This window comes from Mobula birostris, chromosome 6 (genome assembly GCF_030028105.1).
Source record: "Mobula birostris isolate sMobBir1 chromosome 6, sMobBir1.hap1, whole genome shotgun sequence".
Classification (NCBI taxonomy): domain Eukaryota; kingdom Metazoa; phylum Chordata; class Chondrichthyes; order Myliobatiformes; family Myliobatidae; genus Mobula; species Mobula birostris.
The window spans coordinates 8836320-8862032 of NC_092375.1; the positions used below are offsets into that span (position 1 = coordinate 8836320).

At 42.2% G+C, this 25713-nt stretch overlaps 1 protein-coding gene across 6 annotated transcripts in view; it reads right to left on the reverse strand.

Annotated features, from left to right (window-relative positions):
• usp25 (ubiquitin specific peptidase 25) overlaps positions 1 to 25713 on the reverse strand; it is a 551935-nt gene that overhangs the window by 219747 nt on the left and 306475 nt on the right. For all 6 annotated transcript variants that reach the window (XM_072259857.1, XM_072259852.1, XM_072259853.1 and 3 more), the window contains exon 3: positions 3423 to 3564. Coding sequence is in view for 5 of the 6 variants with exons in the window: in XM_072259852.1 (XP_072115953.1) it covers positions 3423 to 3564 (142 nt within the window). In the remaining variant the exon portion in view is untranslated. The remainder of the gene's footprint in view (positions 1 to 3422; positions 3565 to 25713) is intronic.

Below are 25713 nucleotides of genomic sequence, written 5' to 3' on the forward strand. Positions count from 1 at the left end.
GAAAACCTACAGCACAATACAGGCACTTTGGCCCATAATGCTAGCCGAACACACACTTACTTTAGAAATTACCTAGGCTTATCTCTAGCCCTCTATTTCTCTAAGCTCCATGTACCTATCCAGGAATCTCTTAAAAGACCCAATCGTATCCGCCTCCACTACCATCGCCGGCAGCCCATTCCACGCACTCACCACTCTCTGCGTAAAAACTTACCCCCGACATCTCCTCTGTACCTACTTCCAAGCATCTTCAAACTGTGAGCTCTCCTGTTAGCCATTTCAGCCCTGGGAAAAAGCCTCTGACTATCCATACGATCAATGCCTCTTGTCATCCTGTACACCTATATCAGATCATCTCTCATCCTCCATTGCTCCAAAAACAAAAAGCTAAATTCACTCAACCTATTCTCATAAGACATGCTCCCCCATCCAGGCAACATCCTTGTAAATCTCCCCTGCACCCTTTCTATAGTTTTCACATCATTCCTGTAGTGAGGTGACCAGAACTGAGCACAGTACTCCAAGTGGGGTCTGACCAGGGTCCTACATAGCTGTAACATTACCTCGCGGCTCTTGAACTCAATCCCGCGTTTGATGAAGGCCAATACAAGACTGTATGCCTTTTAACCACACAGTCAACCTGCGCAGCAGCTATGACTGTCCTATGAACTCCGACCCAAAGATCCCTCTGATCCCCCACACTGCCAAGAATCTTACCATTAATACCATATTCTGCCATTATATTTGACCAACCAAAATGAACCAACTCATACTTATCTGGGTTGAACTCCATCTGCCACTTCTCAGCCCAGTTTTGCATCCCATCGATGTCCCGCTGTAACCTGACACCCTCCACACTATCCACAACACCCCCAACCTTTGTGTCATCAGCAAATTTAGTAACCCATCCCTCCACTTCCTCATCCAGGTCATTTATAAAAATCACAAAGAGAAGGGGTCCCAGAACAGATCCCTGAGGCACACCACTGGTCACTGACCTCCATGCAGAATATGACCCGTCTACAACCACTCTTTGCTTCCTGTGGGCAAGCCAATTCTGGATCCACAAAGCAAGGTCCCTTAGGATTCCATGCCTCCTTACTTTCTCAATAAGTTTTGCAAGCGGTACTTTCGCAAATGCCTTGCTGAAATCCATATACACTACATCTACTGCTCTTCCTTCATCAATGTGTTTAGTCACATCTTCAAAAAATTCAATCAGGCTCTTAGGCATGACCTGCCTTTGACAAAACCATGCTGACTATTCCTAATCATATTATACCTCTCCAAATGTTCATAAATCTTGACTCTTAGGATCTTCTCCATCAATTTACCAACTACTGAAGTAAAACTCACTGGTCTATAATTTCCTGGGCTATCTCTACTCCCTTTCTTGAATAAGGGAACATCATCTGCAACCCTCCAATCCTCCGGAACCTCTCCCATCCCCATTGATGATGCAAAGATCATTGCCAGAGACTCAGCAATCTCTTCCCTCGCCTCCCATAGTAGCTTGGGGTACATCTCGTCTGATTAAGTTTTTCCGTCCGCTGTATATCTTCCCTACAATTGCCAAGATCCTTCTCTGTAGTGAATACTGAAGCAAAGTATTCATTAAGTAGCTCCGCTGCCTCCTCCAGTTCCATACATACTTTTCCACTGTCATACTTAATTGCTCCTATTCTCTCACGTTTTATCCTCTTGCTCTTCACATACTTGTACAATGCCTTGGGGTTTTCCTTAATCCTGTCCTCCAAGGCTTTCTCATGGTCCCTTCTGGCTCTCCTAACTGCATTCTTAAGCTCCTTCCTGCTAGCTTTATAATTTTCTAGATCTCTATCATTATCAGATTTTTTGAACCTTTCGCAAGCTTTTCTTTTCTTCTTGACTAGATTTTCAACAGCCTTTGTACACCATGGTTCCTGTACCCTACCATCCTTTCCCTCTCTCATTGGAACCGCACAAATATCCCCTGAACATCTGCCATATTTCTGCCCTATATTTCCCTGAGAACACCTGTTCCCAATTTATGCTTCCAAGTTCCTGCCTAATAGCTTTATATTTCCTCTTATTCCAATTAAACGTTTTCCTAACTTGTCTGCTCCTATCCTCTCCAATGCTATGGTAAAGGAGATAGAATTGTGATCACTATCTCCAAAATGCTCTCCCACTCAGAGACCTGACACCTGACCAGGTTCATTTCCCCATATCCGGATGAAGTACAGCCTCTCCTCTTGTAGATTTATCAACATATTGTGTCAGGAAACCTTCCTAACAAACCTACCTACCTAACAAACTCCACCCCATCTTAACCCCTTGCTTTGGGGAGATGCCAATCAATACTGGGGAAATTAAAATCTCCCATCATGACAACTTTGTTACTATTGCACCGTTCCAGAATCTGACTCCCTATCTGCTCCTCGATGTCCATGACAATTGGGTGGACTATAAAAAACACCCAGTAGAGTTATTGACCCCTTCCTGTTCCTAATTCCACTCACAGAGATTCAGTAGACAATCCCTCCATAACTTCTTCCTTTATTGCAGCCATGACACTATCTCTGATCAGCAGTGCCACACCCCCACCTCTTTTGCCTCCCTCCCTGTCCTCTCTGAAACATTTAATGCCTGGCGCTCTTAAGTAGCCATTCCTGTCCCTGAGCCATTCAAATCTCTGTAATGGCCACAACATCATAGCCCCAAGTACTGATCTACGCTCTAAGCTCATCCGCTTTGTTCATGATACTCTTTGCATCAAAATAGACACATCTCAAACCATCAGTCTGAGTGCATCGCACCTCTATCACCTGCCTATCACAATGCCTACAAGCTTTCTCTAGTTGTGAGCCAACCGCCCCTTCCTCCATCTCTTCAGTTTGATTCCCACCCTCAAGCCATTCTAGTTTAAACTTTTCCCAATAGCCTTAGCAAACCTTCCAGCCAGGATATTGCCCCCCAACCCCCTCGGATTCAAGTACAACCCGTCCTTTTTGTACAGGTCACACCTGCCCCAAAAGAGGTCCCAATGATCCAGAAATCTGAATCTCTGCGCCCTGCTCCAATCCCTCAACCATGCATTTATCCTTCACCTCACTCTATTCCTATACTCACTGTTGCCCAGCACAGGTAGCAATCCCGAGATTACTACCCTTGTGGTCCTGTATCTCAGCTTCTTTCCTAACTCCCTGTAGTTTGTTTTCAGAAACTCTTCCCTTTTCCTACCTATGTCATTGGTACCAATATGTATCACAACCTCTGGCTGTTCACCTTCTCACTTCAGAATGTCGTGGACATGATCAGAAACATTCCAGACCTTGGCACCTGGGAGGCAAACTACCATCCGTGTTTCTTTCCTGCGTCAGCTTGCGCTTTAAATGATTTTTTGCTGTTAAGGCTAGCATTCTGCAAACACTGTCACTTACTCGTGTCAGCCTGGCTTCCCACACTGATGTAGCGATCATTGCCTGTCTGTCCCGTGTGGTAGTAGGCTTCCTCCTGTTGTGGTGCTTTGGCATTCTTCTCAGTCAGAAATGCCACAGCTTCAGCAAGGTCTCCATTGCTGGCCTGCAAGAAAGATGACAGGTAAGAATGCATGCACTGAAAGGACAGAAAACTTTAAATATTAAAGAGCAGAGATTTAGAATTATTTGTCATATGTATATTAAACATTGGGTGGCAGGGTGGAGATACAGTTGCAAGAAAACATTTGTGAATCTTTTGCAATTACCTGGTTTTCTGTATTAATTACTCATAAAGTGTGGTCTGATCTTCATCCAAGTCACAACTATAGACAAACACAATCTCCCTAAACTAATAACACACAACAATTGTACCTTTCGTGTCTTTATTGAACATATTGTTTAATCATTCACAGTCCAGGCTGGAAAAAGTATGTGAACCCTTGTATTTAAAAACAGGTAGAAGCTCCCTTTGCAGCAATAACCTCTACCAAATGTTTCCTGTAGCTGCTGATCAGACTTGCAGAACGGTGAGTAGGAATTTTAGACCATTCCTCCATATAAAACACTTTCAGTTCATCAATATCTCTGGGATACCTTACACGAACAGCCCTCTTCAGGTCATGTCACAGCCTCTCAATTGTGTTAAGCTCTGAACTCTGACTTGGCCATTCGAAATCAAGAATCATCTTTTTTAGCCATTCCAACCACAGTATAGAAGCCAGGACCAACAGGTTCCGGGACAGCTTCTTCCATCAGGCCATCAGACTGATTAATTCATGCTGATACAATTGTATTTCTATGCTATATTGACTATCTTGTTGTACAAACTATTTATTACAAATTACTATAAATTGCACATTGCACACTTAGACGGAAACGTAAAGATTTTGCTCTTCATGTATGTGAAGGATGTAAGAAATACAGTCAATTCAACATAATTACACGATACAAAAAATAACACAATGACATTGGCATAAGTTGAGTTTGAGAGAGGATGTAGAACATAACAACACAGTACAGGTCCTTCAGCCCTGTTAATATACTCTAGGATCAATCTAACCCTTGCCTCCCAATAGCACGCCATTTCTTTCTCATCTACGTCCCTACCTAAAAGTCTCTTAAATACCCATAACGTAGGGGTTCCCAACCTTTTTCAGGCCATGGACCAATAACATTAAGCAAAGGGTCCATGCACCAGAGTTTGAGAATGGCTGCCTGAATGTAACCTTCTCTACCACCACCCATGGCAGGGTGTTCCACACACCCACCACTCTGTGTGAAAAACCTACCTGTGACATCATCCCTACACTATCCTCCAGTCAAATTAAAATTACACCCCCTCGTATTAGCCATTTCTGCTAGACTGTCTCTGACTATCCACTCTATCTATGCCTCTTATCATTTTGTACTCCTCTATCAAGTCACATCCTCCTTCTCTCCAAAAAGAAAAGCCCTAACTTGCTCAAGCTATCCTCATAAGAAATATTCTTTAATCCAGGCAGCATGAGGGATGGAAAGGCAGAGTTAGAGTTTTTTTTTAAAAGTCAGTTCAAGAACCTGATAGCAGTGGGGAAGAAGCTGGAGTTGAACCTTGAAATGTGGGTATTCAAGCTGCTGTACATCTCACCTAATGGCATCAGTGAGAAGAGGGCATGGCCTAGATGATAAGGGTTCCTGATGATGTACTGCTTTCCAGAGACATCGCGTGCTGTGGATCTCCTCGGCGACAGGGAGAGCTGCATCCATGATGGAACTGGCTGAATCCACCCTTCTCGATACCATCTGAGTTACATAAGGAATCCACATCTCTCTGACATTCAGCTATTGTCCTGCTATGACTACCTGTCCGACAGCCAACCTTGGGTCAGCTGCAACTGCATCTTATTAAATGGAGACATAAAAATCTGCAGACGCTGGAATCTGGAGCAAAAAACTTGCCGGAGGAACTCTATATAGATTATGCGTTATCTATGGAGGGAAATGAACAACTGACACGAAGGTTGGTGGTGCTGTGGACATTGAAAAAGATTCTTGTAGGTTACCTCCCTGCTTTTCACTTCATCCCTCCACTCCCACACACCCACCTCCCCCAACACATGTCTTTACACAACCTGCCAGCTTATACGCCTTCCTATTCTGGCTTTCTCTCTCTTCCTTTCCAGTCCTGATGAAGGGTCTCAGCGTGAAGCATCAACTGTTCATTCCCCTCCATAGAAGTTGCCTGAACTGCTGAGTTCCTTCAACATTTAGTGTGTGTTGGTCTGGATTTCCAACGTCTGCAAAATCTCATGTGCCTCAATTCTCTTCTTTGAAGGTGTGTGCAAGCACCTGGGTCTGAATTTCCTCCATCTAAATACTGCTGCTTTCCATTTTCAATCACAATCAGGTTTAATATCACTGAAATATGTTGTGAAATATGTTCTTCAGTAGCTGCATTACAGTGCAATTCGTAAAAAATAACATACAGTACTGTGCAAAAGTCTCAGGCACATTTATGTAACTATGGTGGCTTAAGACTTTTACACAGTGATATATTTTGTCAACGTGGGGTGAAAAGCAAGTTTGCGACTCTGGCGGGAGCAAAGGAAGTTGGGAATGGCAAGAGTGGAGTACCGTGAGAAGCATGTGGGACAGGTGGCAGAGGAGTGTCAAGGTAGGGGTGGGTGGCATGGGTGCAGGCACACCCAGCCCTGAGACACCAAGTAATGTCATTTGATCCAAACAACTGGTTTGCTGATCATCACAGAATGTCTCTCTGGTACTTCATGCTTCCTCCCATCCCCCTTCCCCTTTTCTCAACCGTGAACCTTCTCCCTGTCCCCTTCCCACTATCACAGCACAATAGAGACCTATATCAGAATCAGCTGTATCATCATTCACATACAATGCCTATAAAATATATTCACCCCCTTGGAAATTTTCGTGTTTTATTGTTTTACAATCACAGTGGATTTAATTTGGCTTTGGCACTGATCAACAGAAAAAGATTCTTTCGTGTCAAAGTGAAAACAGATCTCTACAAAATGATCTAAATTAATTACAAATATAAAACACAAAATAGTTGATTGCATAAGTATTCACCCCTTCAAGTCAGTATTTAGTAGATGCACCTTTGGCAGCAATTACAGCTTTGAGTCTGTGTGGATAGGTCTCTATTGGTTCTGCTGCACATCTGGACACTCCAATATTTCCCCATTCTTTTTTTCACAAAACTGGTCAAGCTCTGTCAGATTGTATGGGGGTCGTGAATGAACAACCCTTTTCAAGTCTAGCCACAAACTCCCAATTGGATTGAGGTCTGGACTCTGACTTAGACATTCCAGGACATTAAATTTGCTGTTTTTAAGCCATTCCTGTGTAGCTTTGGCTTTCTGATTGGGGTCATTGTCTTGTTGGAAAACAAGTATTCTGCCAGGTCACAATTCTCTTGCGGACTGCATCAGATTTTCTTCCAGAATTTCCCTGTATTTTGCGGCATTCATTTTACCCTCTACCTTCACAAGTCTTCCAGGGCCTGCTGCAGTGAAGCATCCCCACAGCATGATGCAGCTACCATGATGCTTCACGGTAGGGATGGTGTGTTTTTGATGATGTGCATTGCTTGGCTTATGCCAAATGCAGCATTTAGTCTGACGGCCAAAGAGCTCAATTTTGATTTCATCAGACCATAGAACCTTTTTCCAGCTGACTTCACTGTCTCCCACATGTCTTCTGGCAAACCTAGCCAAGATTTCATGTGTTTTTTTTTCCAACAGTGGCTTTCTTTTTGCCACTCTCCCACAAAGCTGTGACTGGTGAAGCACCCTGGCAATAGTTGCTGCATGCAGTCTCTCCCATCTCAGCCACTGAAGCTTGTAACTCCTCCAGAATTGTCATAAATCTCTCCGTGGCCTCCTCCACTAGTCCCCTTCCTGCATAGTTACTCAGTTTTTGAGGATGGCCTGCTCTAGGCAGATTTACAGCTGTGCCATATTCCTTCCATTTCTTGATGACTGACTTAACTCTACTCCAAGGGATATTCAGTGACTTGGAAATTTTCTTGTATCCATCTCCTGACTTGTGCTTTTCAATACCCTTTTCACAGAATTGCTTGGAGTGTTCTTTTGTCTTCATGGTGTAGTTTTTCCAGGATACTGACTCACCCAGCAGTTGGCCTTCCAGATACAGATGTACTTTTATTACATCAATAGAACCACCTTGACCCTCCATTTGATCTCTATTTAACTAATTATGTGACTTCAAAATCCAATTTGGCTGTAGCAGTGATAATTTGGTGTGTCATATTAAAGGGGCTGAATACATATGCAATCAATTATTTTTGTTTTATATTTGTAATTAATTTAGATGACTTTATAGAAACCTGCTTTCACTTCAACACGAAAAAGAGTCTTTTGCTATTAATCAGTGTCAAAAAAGACAAATCAAGTCCACTGTGATTCAATGTTGCAAAACAATAAAATATGAAAAAAAATTCCAGGGAGGGGGGTAGTGAATACTTTTAATAAACACTGTATGTCATGAAATGTTTTTAAAAAATTACTACAGTATTATGCTAAAATCACCTGCACCCTAGTGTGCCTAAGACTTTTGTACAGTACTGTAAATTTCAATAAATATACAAAATAAATGAAAAAGAGAGAAAAAAGAGCAAAATTAGAGAGGTAGTATTTATAGGTTGGTTCATTGTCTGTTCAAAAATCTGATGACAGAGGGGAAGAAGCTATTCCTAAAACAATGCCTTCCTTTAATCCTTTTTGAAAGTAATCCCTTTATGACATAAAAAATGCCTGTTACCTTGCACAAACACAATCGATAAAAATAATGCTGAGCTGAACGTGGCGTGATCAATACTTGGTCAAAATTTCCCAATAAATGCACTGCCGCTGTCTCTACTGCCTTACAAACAAAGAGCTCGATGTGAACTCTGAAGTGTGCTATTGCTTGCCACAAACTCCAAACTGCAGAGTTTCATGAACATCTAAAATGCAGACTCAGTTGCTTCTTGTCTTAAATTAACAGATGATTTTTAATCAATAATAAGATGGATATCAATGACAATGGCTACAAAGTTGTAACACAGAGAATGCTGGAAGAACTCAGCAGGTCAGGTAGCATCTATGGAAAGGAATAAACGGTCGATGTTTGGGCTGAGTCCCTTCAAAGGACTCCAGCATTTTGTGCATGTTACTCTAGATTTCCACTATCTGCAGTACCTCTTGTGTTCATGGTTACAATGCTGTCCATTTTTTAATCAAGAGGAGGAAAAATGCCATTTAGTTTCACCAACACACATAAAACGCTGGAGGAACAGTAAGTCTGGCAGCTTCTAAGGAAAAGAGTAAACGGTCGATGTTTCGGCGTGAGCATCTTTGTGCCATTTAGTCTACATTATTTCTGGTAAAATTTAAATTGAGCTATTATAGCCACATATATTAAGATGCAGGAGTGGCACAATAGTGAAGGGGTATCACAACATCTTACAGTACCAGCAACCAGGTTCAATTCCTGCCACTGCCTATAAGGAGTTTGTACGTTCTCCCTGTGACCTCGGGGGCGCTCCCACAGTCCAAAGATGTACCGGTTGGTAGGTTAATTGGTCATTGTATATTGTCTTGTGGCTAGGCTAGGGTTAAATCGGGGATGGCAGAGGAATCAGAATCAGGTTTATTATCACCAGCATGTGATGTGAAATTTGTTAACTTAGTAGCAGCAGTTCAATGCAATACATAATCTAGCAGAGAGAGAAAAAAATAATAAATAAAACATAATAAACAAGTAAATCAATTACATATATTGATTTATTATTAAACATATTAAAATTGCAGATTATTAAAAAATGTGCAAAAAACAGGAATACTGTATATTTTTAAAAAAGTGAGGCAGTGCCCAAAGCTTCAAAGTCCATTTAGGAATCCGACGGCAGAGGGAAAGAAGCTGTTGCTGAATCGCTGAGTGTGTGCCTTCAGGCTTCTGTATCTCCTACCTGATGGTAACAGTGAGAAAAGGGCATGCCCTGGGTGCTGGAGGTCTTTAATAACGGACGCGGCCTTTCTGAGACACCGTTCCTTAAAGATGTCCTGGGTACTTTGTAGGAGAAGAAGCTGTTTCTAAAACATTGTCTCTTCATTTGATCCTTTTTAAAAGTAATCGCTTTGTGACAGGAAAAAAAGCCTCTGGGTTACTTTGCGCAAACACGATCAATAAAAATGACCAAAGAGTCAATTCTGCGCTAGCCCAATAAATAAATAAATACTTGTCTTGAGTACCATCCTGCAAGAAAATGAAACTCTAGGTAGTATATGGCAACATATACACTCAGTGGTCTCCTTATTAGGGACACCTGTACACCTGCTCATTAATCCAAATATCTAATCAGCCAATCATATGGCAGCAACTCAATGCATAAAAGCATGCAACATGGTTGAGACATTCAATGGGCTTGCTGAACAGGATTGGATGTTGGACTGGGAATGGGGCCAGAGCTGAGACTGGCAGTTGATTGAGTGGGTGGGGACTTTGGTATGGAGGAGCCTAGTAGTTTGGAAAGGGTTAGTTTGTAGCCTATGGCTGCAAAAGGGAGTGGGGGGGGGGGGGTTGAGATTGAAGGGGGAGGGTGGGAGACTGTGGAATACTCCAGAAGGGTAGCTAAAAAAGGGGTGCATCAAGTGAAAGACCTGAAGTAATGGGGGACAACAAATTGAGGAAAATGGGTGAATTGGAGGAATTTATAGTTCTGTATAAAATTCAAGGTCAGAAGGAAGGAGAAGGAGGATTTAGAGCCCTTAATCCTTTGAAAGTGGTAGCAGCATTATAGAACCAAATAGGTAAAGGATTCCAGGCCAAGATTTTGTCTAATGGATTGCTGAAAATCTGTTGCAAAGATATTGACCAATATAACAGTGTTAAAATGGTGGGAAAATTGGTTGTGAAAGTGGAGTGTATTACTCTGAAAGAAAGGAAGGGAGTTAAGGGGGTAGTGAATGGTATTTGGTCTGGCATGACTGAAAAGGAAATTTTGCACAATATTAAAGGTGGTTGAGTGATTGAAGCCAAATGATTAAAATCGAGAGAAGGTGGTAATTGGGATTCCCCCGTTCTTCTGGTTTTTGCAGGTGTTGTTCTTCCAACTAGAGTCTATCTTGGGTGCATGTCTTGTCAAGTTATAGAGAATACATTAGGCCTCTCTTACACTGTTATAATTGCCAGAGATCTGGACATGTTGCTGGTTCATGTCGAGGTAACAGAAGTATGAAATATGCAGAGGATCATGATATTAAAGCATGTAAGGCAGCGGTGCCTAAATGCAGTAACTGTGGAGGGGAACATATAGTGGCATTCAGAGGATGTGAGTATTTTAGTAAGGCAAAGCAGATTCAGGATGTTAGTATCCAACAAAATATCATATGCTGAAGCAGTAAAGAAAGATGATAGAGAGCAAAGGATAAGTAAAGAAAAGATTGGAATTATGGGGAGTCAGTTCATTCCAAGTTCTCCAACTATAGTTCCTTCAGGCGTGTTGTTGATGACTAAAGAGTTTTTTGGCGTTTGTTGTTGATGTACTGGTTGGGGCTAAAACTACAGCCAAGAGATCGGATATGATAAAAGTAGTTGTTGGAGCTGCAGAGAGATTCCTTGATATAAAACAGATTTCACCGGAAAAATTACATGAGTATACGACAGACAAACAATCACTGAATACTTCCCAGTTGTCGGGATCAGAGAGTACAGAGGAGCTTTATGTGGATGAAGAGGCCAATAATTAGTATTTGGATGTTTTTAATATTACAATGGAATGCAAGAAGTTTATCCGCAAATGGTCAAGAATTAAAAATTTGTTGGAACTTTTAAAGACAAGCCTGATTTGATCTGTATACAGAGGGCATGGTTAAAGCCTCATTTAGATTTTGTGACCCCTGGATTTGATAGTTTGAGCGCTGAAAGAACAGGTAAATCTGGTGGAGAGTGTGCAGCTTTCATAAAAGCAGGACTCCAGCTTAGAAGACTTGATTTTAAATCTAACCTTGAAATTGTGGCTGTGGAGGTTTGGAGCTCTCGTGGTCAAATAACTTTGATTAACTTTTATAATCCAGGTAATATGATGTTACCAGATTTGGATGAAATTATGAGTAAGGTAAGATCCTCAGTAATCTGGGTTGGAGATTTCAATGCCCATAATTCTATATGGGGTAGTGATAGTAATGGAGTGGTAATAGAGGAGTTTCTAGGTAAATTCAACATGGTACTGCTAAATGACAGAAGGCCTACAAGATTTAATATTGTAAAGAATACTTGTAGTCACTTAAGACTTATCACTTCCTCAAACTTAGCTAGGGTTGGGGAATGGGATGTTATGGACAGATACACACTAGGAAGTGATCACTATCCTACATTATGTAGATTTAGTAGAAATCTGATAGTAGAAGTTGAGGAGAGGTCTGCTAGGTATAATTTTTCTTTGGCCCACTGGGATAAGTACCAGGAGAAAGCTGTGGATATAGTAGAAGAGATGAATAGTAAGGGCTCCATAGATGATCGGAATGAATCCTTCTGTTCTATAATTCATAAAGTTGCTCAGTTGACTATTCCGCTACAGAATGTACTTAAGGCTCGAGCATTAGCTCTATGGTGGAATAAAAATTGTGATATAGCAGTAAGAAACAGAAATAGAGCTTACAGAAAATTAAGTACCTAGTGTTAGATAAAGTTATGGAGTATAAAAAGGAAAGAGTAGTAGCAAGGAGAGTAATTAAAAATGCAAAGAGGGGTAGTTGGAGAAGATTTTGTGGAACCCTGGGCCCTGAGACACCTATAAAGCAGCTATGGATGATCATTCACAATGTCAGGGATATATAGGAAACCATCTATTCCAGCTTTGCTGGAAGGAGATATTGAAGCTGTAACCAATAAGGAAAAGGCTGATATGTTTGTAGAGGTGTTCCAAGCGTTACACAGTTCTGGAGAGTTAGGTGATTTGAGAAAGGAAATTATGTTAAAGGAAAGTAGGAAATTGGACAGGAGTTTGGATGATAATAGCTTCATAAATTTGTTTTTCTCCCTTCAGGAATTGCAGGAAGCTGTCCAATCAGGTTCAAACATTTCTCCTGGTAGGGATGGACTGTGTTATGAATTGCTTAAGCATTTAGATGACTCTGTATTAATAGAAATTTTAGCAATGTTTAATTCAGAGTGGAAAGAAGGAAAATTACCAGTAGAATGGGAAGCATGCGGTGGTAGCTCCAGTTTTAAAGCCAGGTAAGGACGTGTCTAGTCCTAGTTCGTATCGGCCTATAGCTTTAACGTCAGTACTTTGTAAAACTATGGAACGAATGGTCACCAACAGACTTGTTTATTTTTTGGAGAATAAGGGACATTTTGCTGCCTATCAAAATAGTTTTAGAACTGGAAGATCAACAATGGAATCTGTTGCCCTTTTAGATCATGATATTAAAAAAGCATTTCAAAATAGAGAAATAATGGTAAGTGTATTTCTAGATATTGAAAGAGCATATGACTCACTATGGAAGGATGGCTTATTAATTAAACTCTATGATGCGGGAATTAGAGGTAGAATGTTTAATTGGATCAAAGATTTCCTTAAGGAAAGGACAATTCAAGTAAGAATAGGCGGAACAAGCTCCAAATCAGTTAAAAGAGGTAATGGTACCCCTCAAGGAAGTGTCATTAGTCCAGTTCCTTTTAATGTCATGATAAATGATATCTTTGATCAGGTAGGGACAGGATTTAGCAAATCATTGTTTGCAGACGATGGTGCAATCTGGAAAAGAGGAAGAAACATCAAGTATATATTAAGGCGGGTACAAAAGGTTTTAAGATCAGTTGAAAACTGGGCTAATAAATGGAGTTTCAGGATTTCTGCTTCTAAGTCTAAATACATGATTTTTGGCTTTAGAAGAAAGATTCCTGATTGTGAATTGTCTACATGATTCTCCACTAGGAAGAGTCGAGGTGTTCAAAGTTTTTAGGTGTCTGGTTTGACGAAAGACTTACTTGGAGGGTTCATATCGATGAAACAATTCGAAACTGAGAAAGTTTTAAATGTTATGAGAAGTATTGCTGGATGCGACTGGGGAGCAGGGCGGGAAACTATGTACTTAATATATCTAGCTATGATTAGATCAGTTATAGATTATGGTTGTATTGCTTATGGTTCCGCTGCTATGGCAGTGCTTGGAAAACTAGGCACTGTGCAGTCCAAAGCACTTAGACTCTGTTGTGGAGCTTTTAGAACAACATCAGTCCCGGCATTATGTGTGGAGATGGAAGAAATGCCTCTACATTTAAGACAAATTCAGCTGGGCCTGCAGTATTGGCTAAACTAAATGGATTCAATCACAGCTGTCCATCAAAGTGTCTTTTGCAGGGGAAGTCAGAGCGCCAAAGTAAAATTAAAAGATAACCATTTTTAGATTTGGTTAATAACTGGGTTGTGAAATTGAAACTGACTGAGGAAGATATAGTTGACCAAATTTGCTTGCCACCCGTCCCTTTTTGGTTGTTTCCAGAACCAGAAGTAGACCTATTCCTCCTTTTTCAGCTTCAGGGAAGCAGTGCAATTTCATCAGCGTTGATCACAAATGAATATTTAAATAATAAATGGGGATCTTATCTGAAGATTTTTACTGATAGCTCAGCAGACCCAGAGTGCAGTAGGGTAGGATTTGGGATGTATGTGTCTCAACTTGGAGTTAAGATTGGTCACCAGGTTTCAGGTGGTGTTTCTGTCTTTGCAACAATTATTAGCAATCCTCTGGGCCTTATGGTGGATAGAAGATTCTTGACCACGTAGGGTTATCATCTGTTCAGATTCTGCTGCTGCCTTAGTCTATAAAAGGGAGTAAATCAAAAGCTCATCTTGACATAGTTATTGAGATTCTCTTAGTGTTGTTTAGAGTAGGGGAGATGGGTTGTGCAGTTAGATTTTCGTGGATACCTTGGCATGCTGGGGTGGAGGGAAATGAAATTGTGGATGGCACTGCAAAGTCTTCCTTACAGAGCAGGCAAGTAGAAATGAGAGTTCCCCTAGGCAGAGCAGAATTGAGAAGTAGGATTAAAGTATAGAGAAGAAGTGGTGGTAGGAGGATTGGAAAAATGAATTAAGGGGCAGGCATTATTTTTCCAGTCACTCACCAGTTAAAAAGGTCTCAGACTGTCACCTTTTAAGTCATAGAGATATGGTGAAATTTACAAGACTTAAGTTGGGGCATTGTGGACTAAATTATTATTTAAATAGGAAAACATCCTACTGGATTATGTGACACTGGTAGTCTAGAGACAGTCCAGTATGTTTTGCTGAGCTGTAATCGATACAAAATTGAAAGAAACATGTTGTTCAAGAAGCGATCTGGCTTAAATTCTATTAAATCTTTGTTTGGCCATCAAGAGAATCAACATCTGATTGAAGAGTCTATTATTTAGTTTATACATGAGACTAGGTCGTATTTGAGAATTTGAGTTCCTTGAAGTTCTATAATTATGATGATGGAGGATGGACATTCAGTGTTGTTCAGGCAAACATCAGAATGAGGAAGAACTATGATCTAAGTTACTTTGACTGTAGAATGATTGTTGGTGCCAGATGGGGTGGTTTAAGTATTTCAGAAACTGATCTCCTGGGATTGTTATACATAACATTCTCGAACGTTTACAGAGAATGGTGCACAGAACAAAAAAATTTTAAAAGTCCAGTGAGCAGAAGATCTGCGGATGAAAATGCCGTGTTCCTGGCAGAGGTCAGAGGTGAATGGCCAGACCTGTTCAAATTGACAGGAAGGCAACAGTAACTCAAATAACCACACATTACAATAGTACTGTGAAGAAGAGCATAACCATGAATGTACAGGAAACCACTCAGTGGCTACTTTATTAGGTACAAGAGGTATCTTGTGTACATACTTTCACTATAAATTTAATTTGACTTGATACAGATCAATTCATTACAACAATGCATTGAAGTAATACAAGGGAAAACAATTACTGATTACAGAATAAAGATCAAGATTAAAGATTTAAAGATTAGTTTTATTTGCCACAGGTACAGTGAAATACTGGAACATACAGAGTAATGCAACAACCAACATAGTTCACCATGCTTCCGGTGCCAACAACTCATCATTCTTAACTCCAACACCTTGGGAATATAGGGAGAAACTGAAGTACCCAGAGCAAACCCACGCAGTCATGGTAAGAACATAAAAGCTCCTTACAGACAGCAGCAGGAATTGAACCCAGGGCACTGGGGGCTGTTATAACATTACACTACCTACTTGTACCATTTTTCTCATTGTTTCAATGTCTGTATCACACAACGGCTTCAGCAGCACAATAGAGTGGATATGATCAAATACTGTTTTCCAGTTGGCTTCAGCACCAACTGCTAAATAAACCTAGTGACAACACTGCAGAGATTGGTGTCTTAGCAACTCTATACTCATCTGAAATGCTGTGACCTTTTACCGGCATGTAACCCATCTGCAGCTGAATATGATATTCTCCATACAACCCAACACATTGCCTTGTGACTGGCAGGCAGCCGTGAATCCTATTACAATGAGTCATCGAGTCACAGAGAACACAGCACAGAAACAAGCCCTTCAGCCCATCTATAAACTACTCTATTAATCACACATCTTCTCAGATAGAATTACTGCAACCTATAGCCTGTAACTTCCCCTTTGAAGTTGAGCTTTTGAACCACCTGTATGGCCTAGCAATTTTGTGGTGTAAACCAAGTCTCAAAGGTGCCAGGAGTGTTGCAGCATAGCTGGTGTGGACCAAATTGAGAAAGTTGAAGCCCGAATCTGAGAGCGGGGAATGAGCCAATGTTTGGCCATTATTTGAGCAGACTTGGAGGCAATTCAATGTAGCAGAACCGAGACAAGCTGAGGAGGCAAGTGCTGGCGAGACTGGAGCCCAGGTCTGAAAGTGAGGAACAACCTGAGTTTTGACCAATTTAAGCACTGGACCAGATTGAAAAAGTCTGGGTGTTGGGGTTGGAGGTGAGGGACGGGTTGATTGATGTTCAGCTCGCGGTTTGAGGTTTACTCGTCTCTGCACCGAACTGAAGCCATGGTCTGCAACTAATGGACTTCTGGATCAGCTGCAGTGATGACTGGCTTCGTGGCTGTGAACTCATTTTCATGAATTTCAATTCTGAATGTTATTTGCTTACTTTTATTGTTTGCACAATTTGATTTTTTTCTCTACCCATTAGGTGCTTGATGGTCTTTTTTTAATGGGATCCATTTGGTTTCTTTGTTTTGTATCTGCCTGTAAGGAGACAAATCTCAAGATTATATATAGTATACTTTATATATGCTAATTCTTCAATGTTATCTAAAGAAATTTGAAGGCATTTCTTTAAAACTTAGTTTGCTTTCAAATATCTATTCAATTCCATTTGAGATGACGTAAGAGTAACACCCTTAATACTGACTTACTGCAAAGCACAACCATGTCCTGGCAAAGACCAGGATGGAGAAAGCACTCTTCCAAATTTCTACTTGATTGCCTTACTGATAACTTGGAGCAAGTCTCATTAATGTCAATATCCAAACCAACGGAAACAATATTTCATTACCCGTCCACCCAAATACTTCCATAGTATTACTTTTTCATTGGATTTAGTTCAAGTTTATGGTCATCTGACTGTATATACACACAAACAAATGAAACAACGTGCTCTGAACCAAGATGTACCCACAACATATATACTTTATACTTTATTGTCGCCAAACAATTGGCACTAGAACGTACAATCATCACAGCGATATTTGATTCTGCGCTTCCCGCTCCCTAGATTTTAAATATTAAAAATACTAAAAATAGTAAATATTAAACATTTAAAATATAAATCATAAATAGAAAATAGAAAAATCGAAAGTAAGGTAGTGCTAAAAAACAGAAAGGCAGGTCCGGATATTTGGAGGGTATGGCCCAGATCCGGGTCAGGATCCGTTCAGCAGTCTTATCACAGTTGGAAAGAAGCTGTTCCCAAATCTGGCCGTACAAGTCTTCAAGCTCCTGAACCTTCTCCCGGAAGGAAGAGGGATGAAAAGTGTGTTGGCTGGGTGGGTTGTGTCCTTGATTATCCTGGCAGCACTGCTCCGACAGCGTGTGGTGTAAAGTGAGTCCAAGGACGGAAGATTGGTTTGTGTGATGTGCTGCGCCGTGTTCACGATCTTCTGCAGCTTCTTCCAGTCTTGGACAGGACAACTTCCATACCAGGTTGTGATGCACCCTAGAAGAATGCTTTCTACGGTGCATCTATAAAAATTAGTGAGGGTTTTAGGGGACAGGCCAAATTTCTTTAGTTTTCTCAGGAAGTAAAGGCGCCGGTGGGCCTTCTTGGCAGTGAACTCTGCTTGGTGGGACCAAGTCAGGTCATTTGTGATACTGACCCCAAGGAACTTAAAAGCTTTTGACCTTGCGCACCACCGATGTATATTGGGTCGTGCGGTCCGCTACTCCTTCTGAAGTCAACAACTAATTCCTTCGTCTTGCTGACGTTGAGGGATAGATTATTGTTTTCGCACCATGCCACTAGGTTCTTAATTTCCTCTCTGTACTCAAACTCACCATTACCCGAGATACAGCCTACAATTGTTGTGTCATCAGCAAACTTATATATTGAGTTTAATGGAAACTTTGCTACACAATCATGGGTGTACAGTGAGTAGAGCAGGGGGCTGAGTACACAGCCTTGTGGGGCACCGGTGCTCAGAGTGATTGTAGAGGAGAGCTTGTCCCCTATTTTTACAGCCTGGGTCCTGTTGGTGAGGAAGTTGAAGATCCAGCTGCAGATCTGAGTGCTAAGGCCCAGGTTCCGGAGGTTAGGAATCAGTTTATTTGGAATGATGGTATTAAAGGCAGAGATATAGTCAATGAAAAGGAGCCTTACATATGCGTCTTTAATCTTCAGGTGTTCTAAGGAAGAATGTAGGGCCAGAGGGATGGCATCTGACGTTGACCTGCTGCTCCGGTAGGCAAATTGCAAAGCGTCGAGGTTGACCGGTAGGCTGTGGTTGATGTATACCATAACCAGTCTCTCGAAGCACTTCATAGCAATTGATATCAGAGCCACAAGTCGATAGTCATTCAGGCATGCCACCTTGCTCTTCTTCGGTACTGGGATTATCATTGCCTTCTTAAAACACGAGGGGATCTTAGACTGAAGCAAGGAACAGTTGAAGATGTCAGCAAACACTGCAGCTAGCTCACTTGCACAGGCCCGGAGAACCCGTCCTGGGATGTCATCTGGGCCCGTCGCCTTCCTTGGATTTACCTTCAGGAAGGCCCTTCTAACATCCTCCTCGGTGACGATGAATCTCGATGCCACCAGGTCCGGTTCATCTGGAGGGAGCGGGACGCTCCTCTTCTGTTCAAATCTTGCGTAGAATATGTTAAGTTTGTCAGGAAGAGAAGCGCCACAGTTATTGTTATTCCCAGCCTTTTCTTTGCACTCAGTGATCTCATTTAGACCCCGCCATAGTCTACTGGCATCCCTTTGCTTAGCCTGGGCTTCCAACTTGGCTCGATATTGCCTCTTGGCACCCTTAATGGCTTTCCGGAGTTCACGCCTGGATTCCGTGTTGCGACTGGTATCCCCGGACCAAAAAGCCGCAGCTCCAGCCTTTAAAAGGGACTTGACCTCATAATTCATCCAAGGTTTTGGTTAGGGAATACCCGGATCACACAAGCACATACATGAAAATTTTACCATAAATAAGTTAATAAAATAAAAATCATAAATGCATGTAGTGTGCAGCACAGGTAAACAGTAAGCAACTTGCTGTCCTAGTGACGAGCCCTCAGTAGAGGGAGGGTATTTATTAGTCTCACAGGCTGAGGGAAGAAGCTGTTCCACAGTCTGGCAGTCCCAGTCCTGAATCTCCTTCCTGACGGTGGTGGGTCACAGAGGTTGTGGGATACATGGTAGAAATCTGTAACAATACTTCAAGCTCTTCATTCTACAATGTTCACAGTAAATGTCAAAAATAGGGAGGGAGGGAGGGAGGGAGGGAGGGAGGGAGGGAGGGAGGGGGAACCCCAGTGACCCGTTAGGCAATTTTTACTATCCTCCATAAGACCTACTCAAGCTTCAATATTTCAGTGAAAGATTAGCAATTCCGCTCCCATTTTTGTTCACAACTCTTGATCTACTTCCTGGAATCATTCTAATATTAGGTGTTCCTCATTCTCTTTATAATGAGTTGTACGATCCCTAAGCTGGTTAAAGCAGGCAGAAGCATGGTGCAGATAAGAACATTTTTTTTGCTCATTATTCCCTTTCCTGGACTATTTATGTTTGTAATTTACAGGTTTGTATGTCTCTGTTGCCACAAGACAACTACACTTGAAATGGAGCATGTCCACGACTCTTATTAAGGGGCCTGAGTCAGTAGAGCAGGGGTTCCCAAACTAGGGTCTATGGACCCCTCGGTTAATGGTCGGAGTCCATGGCATAAAGAAGGTTGGGAACACCCTGCAATAGAGGAATACAATGTGTGCTCTCTGGATTTGGTGAACACACCATGGAACTTTCCTAATTCCTAATCACATTTCCATTCCGACATATCAGTCCACGGCCTCCTCTTTACCCGTGATGAGGCCACTTTCAGAATGGAAGAACAACACCTCACATTCCATCTGGGTACCCTCCAACCCTCATAAATATCAATTTCTTCCACTGATTAAAAAAAAATCCCCCCCCCCCTTCTATTCTCCACTATGGCTTCTTACCTCTTTTCATCTGCCTATTACCTCCCCCTGCTGCCTTCCTTCCTCCCTCTCTTTCTTGGCTGAGTGACACTGCAAGAAGTAACATTATCAAAACTAGGACCCCAAGGTTAGCACTAATTAGGCATCCACTTAAATAATGCATGTAACATGGAATCCCTGAGCCCATCAAAATAAATTTAACAAGCTTAAACAGAAAGCACCAGGAGATCGCATTACAAAGAATGAGTCACTTGAGAAAAACACAAAGAACTTTAAATGATTAACGACTTCCATTAAACAACAATTAACCAATTCCGGTGCTCCATGAGCCTCAGGACCCAACACCCTCCAGCATCCTGCACAGGCTTGAAGAACTCATTACAACGCTTTATTCTGATGAAGGTTCTCAGCCTGAAAGGTAGGCTATTTTTTTTCCTCTCCATAGATGCTGCCTGACCTGCTGAGTTCCTCCAGCATTTTGTGTGTTTCTCTGGATTTTCAGCATCTGCAGAATCTCTTGTGTTTATTGCACTTTCACCCTTTAGGCAATCATTCAGTATCAAAGATAAGTGCGTAAGGAAGTAGCCCAAGAAATAGCGGATGCATTAGTGATAATTTTTCAAAACTCATTAGATTCTGGACTAGTTCCTGAGGATTGGAGGGTGGCTAATGTAACCCCACTTTTTAAAAAAGGAGGGAGAGAAACCGGGGAATTATAGACCGGTTAGCCTAACGTCGGTGGTGGGGAAACTGCTGGAGTCAGTTATCAAAGATGTGATAACAGCACATTTGGAAAGCGGTGAAATCATCGGACAAAGTCAGCATGGATTTGTGAAAGGAAAATCATGTCTGACGAATCTCATAGAATTTTTTGAGGATGTAACTAGTAGAGTGGATAGGGGAGAACCAGTGGATGTGGTATATTTGGATTTTCAAAAGGCTTTTGACAAGGTCCCACACAGGAGATTAGTGTGCAAACTTAAAGCACACGGTATTGGGGGTAAGGTATTGATGTGGATAGAGAATTGGTTAGCAGACAGGAAGCAAAGAGTGGGAATAAACGGAACCTTTTCAGAATGGCAGGCGGTGACTAGTGGGGTACCGCAAGGCTCAGTGCTGGGACCCCAGTTGTTTACAATATATATTAATAACTTGGACGAGGGAATTAAATGCAGCATCTCCAAGTTTGCGGATGACACGAAGCTGGGTGGCAGTGTTAGCTGTGAGGAGGATGCTAAGAGGATGCAGAGTGACTTGGATAGGTTGGGTGAGTGGGCAAATTCATGGCAGGTGCAATTTAATGTGGATAAATGTGAAGTTATCCACTTTGGTGGCAAAAATAGGAAAACAGATTATTATCTGACTGGTGGCCGATTAGGAAAAAGGGAGGTGCAACGAGACCTGGGTGTCATTATACACCAGTCATTGAAAGTGGGCATGCAGGTACAGCAGGCGGTGAAAAAGGCGAATGGTATGCTGGCATTTATAGCGAGAGGATTCGAGTACAGGAGCAGGGAGGTACTACTGCAGTTGTACAAGGCCTTGGTGAGACCACACCTGGAGTATTGTGTGCAGTTTTGGTCCCCTAATCTGAGGAAAGACATCCTTGCCATAGAGGGAGTACAAAGAAGGTTCACCAGATTGATTCCTGGGATGGCAGGACTTTCATATGAAGAAAGACTGGATGAACTGGGCTTGTACTCGTTGGAATTTAGAAGATTGAGGGGGGATCTGATTGAAACATATAAAATCCTAAAGGGATTGGACAGGCTAGATGTGGGAAGATTGTTCCCGATGTTGGGGAAGTCCAGAACGAGGGGCCACAGTTTGAGGATAAAGGGGAAGCCTTTTAGGACCGAGATGAGGAAAAACTTCTTCACACAGAGAGTGGTGAATCTGTGGAATTCTCTGCCACAGGAAACAGTTGAGGCTAGTTCATTGGCTATATTTAAGAGGGAGTTAGATATGGCCCTTGTGGCTACGGGGATCAGGGGGTATGGAGGGAAGGCTGGGGCGGGGTTCTGAGTTGGATGATCAGCCATGATCATAATAAATGGCGGTGCAGGCTCAAAGGGCCGAATGGCCTACTCCTGCACCTATTTTCTATGTTTCTATAACAAGCTTGCACTCACTGAAAGCATTCAGTTTTGGTTGCCTCTATTATTGGAAGGATGTGGAAGCTTTACAGGGATGTAGAGGAGATTTCCCAGGATGCTGCCTGGATTAGAGAACATATCTTATGAGAATAGGTTGAGCAAGCTAGGGCTTTTCTCTTTGAAGTGAAGGAGGGCAAGTGGTTACTCAACAGAGGTGTACAAGATGATAAGAGGCATAGAACAAGTGGACAGCCAGAGATGCTTTCCCAGGCCAGATATGGTTAATACAAGGGGACATCATTTTGGAGGAAAGTATGGGGGGAGGGGATGTCAGAGGTAGGTTTTTTTTTAATTTACATGCAGCGTAGTGGGTGTGTGGTACATGCTGCCGGGGTGGTGGTAGAGGAAGGTACATTAGGGATGTACTCTTAGCCACATGGATGATAGAAACATAAAGTACTATGGGAGAGTGAAGGCTCAGATTATTGTAGTGAATTAAAAGGTCAGGACAACATCTTGGACCAAAGGGGCCTCCAATGTGCTATCACAGATTTGTGGTGGTGGTAGGAGGTTTGTTCGGAGTTCAATTCTGACACCAGCGGTAAAGAGTTTATACATCCTCCCCATAACTGTGTGGGTTTCCTCTGGGTGCTCCAGTTTCCTGCCACAGTCCAAGGATGTACCAGTTGATGGCTCATTGTAAATTATTCTGTGATTAGGTGAGGGTTAAGTAGGTGAGTTGGTGGATGGTGTGGCTCATTGGGCCTGAAGGGACTGTTCTGTACTGTATATCTAAATAAATAAACCAGTCTGCCAATCCTAGTGTACTCAGCTTTGTTAAACATAAAGATATTATCAATAATCTTCAGATTATCTGCCTGGCATCGGTGGACCAACTGCTCATACGACCATCCACCATCTGCTCCCACGGCTTCACGTGACTCTGATCAGGGTGCTATGCAGGTGCTACACCCTGCCCAAGGGTGACCTCCAGGCTAGTGGATGGAAGAAGTGCCTTACTTTGGGTAGAGACATATCTCCACCCTGCCACCCACGTGCATTGTACTGCTGCCACAGAATGGACACAGTAATATAGCAGTTAGCATAGTACTGTAAAGCACCAGTGATTGGGGTTTGTAAGGAGGTTGTGCATTCCCCCTATGACCTCGTGGGTTTCCTCTGGTTGCTCTGGCTTCCGCCCGCGATACAACGACATATAGGTTAGGGTTAGTGACTTCTGGGTATGAGATGTTGATGTCAGCAGCACATCCTCAGACTTTTATACAAATTATGCTTTGATACATCAGACAAATAAAGCTATTCTTTAACCTTTCAAAGCAGCAGATTTTGCGGCATACGCCAGTGATAATAAACCTGACTCTGACTCTAGGTTCATTCCCTATCGTCTTTTAGTCTACTGGCAGACACAGCTATGGAAAGAAGGCAGGAGAATGGAATTGAGTGGGACCATAAATCAACAATGATGGAATAGCAGAACAAACTCTATGACCTCATTCTGCTCCTATATCTTATGGTCTAATATACACCCCCCACCACCCCAAGCTTCTGTGAAACGTACAAAATTCTTTTGCAAAAAAGGCCCTCATTTCGATTAACAACTAATCTGATTACTCAGAAAACATCTTTCACTAAGACCACAATTTATATCTTGACTGACACAAACAGAACATAGAACTGTATGGCACAAGTACAGGGTACACTTTGATTACAGTGAACATGATACCAAATTAAACTAAATCTCTTCTACATGCACATGATCCACATCACTCTTTTCCAGAGGTTCCAGCTCGAGGTCCATGGACCCCTCGTTTAGTGGTAGGGGGTCTGTGGCATAAAAAAATGCTGGGAACCCCTGCTCTATTCCAGGTATTTTCATTAGTCTATGTAAAAGCCTCTCAGAAGTGGCTGAGGCACGTAAAATAGCATCATTTAAGAAGCATTTGGGGAGGTGGGGTTTGGAGGGATATGGGCCTAAAACAGGAAATTAGATCTAGCTGGGTGGGCATTGTGGTGAGCACGGAATCACTGGGCCAAAGGCCTGTATCTATGCTGCATTGCTCCATGAGTCCAAAGCAGTAATACTGTATCTACTTCCATCACTGCCCATCAGCCAATTCCAGGCACCTACCATTTTCTGTGTAAATGAAACCTGCCCACACATCTCCTGCAAACATTCCCCCTCTCACTTCATGCACATCCTCTACTATCTGACACTTTCACCCCGTGTATAAGATTCTATCCATCATATAGAACATAGAACAGTACAGCACATTACAGGCCCTTCGGCCCACAATGTTGTGCCGACCCTCAAACCCTGCCTCCCATATAAACCCCCACATTAAATTCCTCCATATACCTGTCTAGTAGTCTCTTAAACTTCACTAGTGTATCTGCCTCCACCACTGACTCAGGCAGTGCATTCCACGCACCAACCACTCTGAGTAAAAAATCTTCCTCTAATATCCCGCTTGGACTTCCCACACCTTACCTTAAAGCCATGTCCTCTTGTATTGAGCAGTGGTGCCCTGGGGAAGAGGCGCTGGCTATCCACTCTATCTATTCCTCTTATTATCTTGTACACCTCTATCATGTCTCCTCTCATCCTCCTTCTCTCCGAAGAGTAAAGCCCTAGCTCCCTTAATCTCTGATCATAATGCATACTCTCTAAACCAGGCAGCATCCTGGTAAATCTCCTCTGTACCCTTTCCAATGCTTCCACATCCTTCCTATAGTGAGGTGACCAGGACTGGACACGGTACTCCAAGTGTGGCCTAACCAGAGTTTTGTGGAGCTGCATCATTACATCACGACTCTTAAACTCTATCCCTCGACTTATGAAAGCTAACACCCCATAAGCTTTCTTAACTACCCATCTACCTGTGAGGCAACTTTCAAGGATCTGTGGACATGTACCCCCAGATCCCTCTGCTCCTCCACACTACCAAGTATCTTGCCATTTACTTTCTACTCTGCCTTGGAGTTTGTCCTTCCATATTTCTCTGAAATATCTATGCCATTCACATTTTTATAAGCTTTTATCAGGTCTATCCTCAATCTCCAACATTGGATCCTCAAAGACATAACAAACCTTATTTGTTGTTACTGCTAATCCTTGGTCCTTGAAACAACAAGAACAGGCTGTAACTTATTTATGTATTTAGAGATACACCCAAGTAACAGAACTGGCCCAACAAGCTTGCACAAACCAAATACAACCATGTGACTAATTAATCTACTAACCTGCACGTCTTTGGAATATGGGAGCAAAACTGGAGCTCCCGGTGAAACCCATGCAGTCACAGGGAGAATGCACAAATTCCTTATGGATAGTGGTTGAGTTGAAAATGCTAGGCCACCCATTTTCATTCTACTTCCCATTTCCATTCCGACATGTCAAT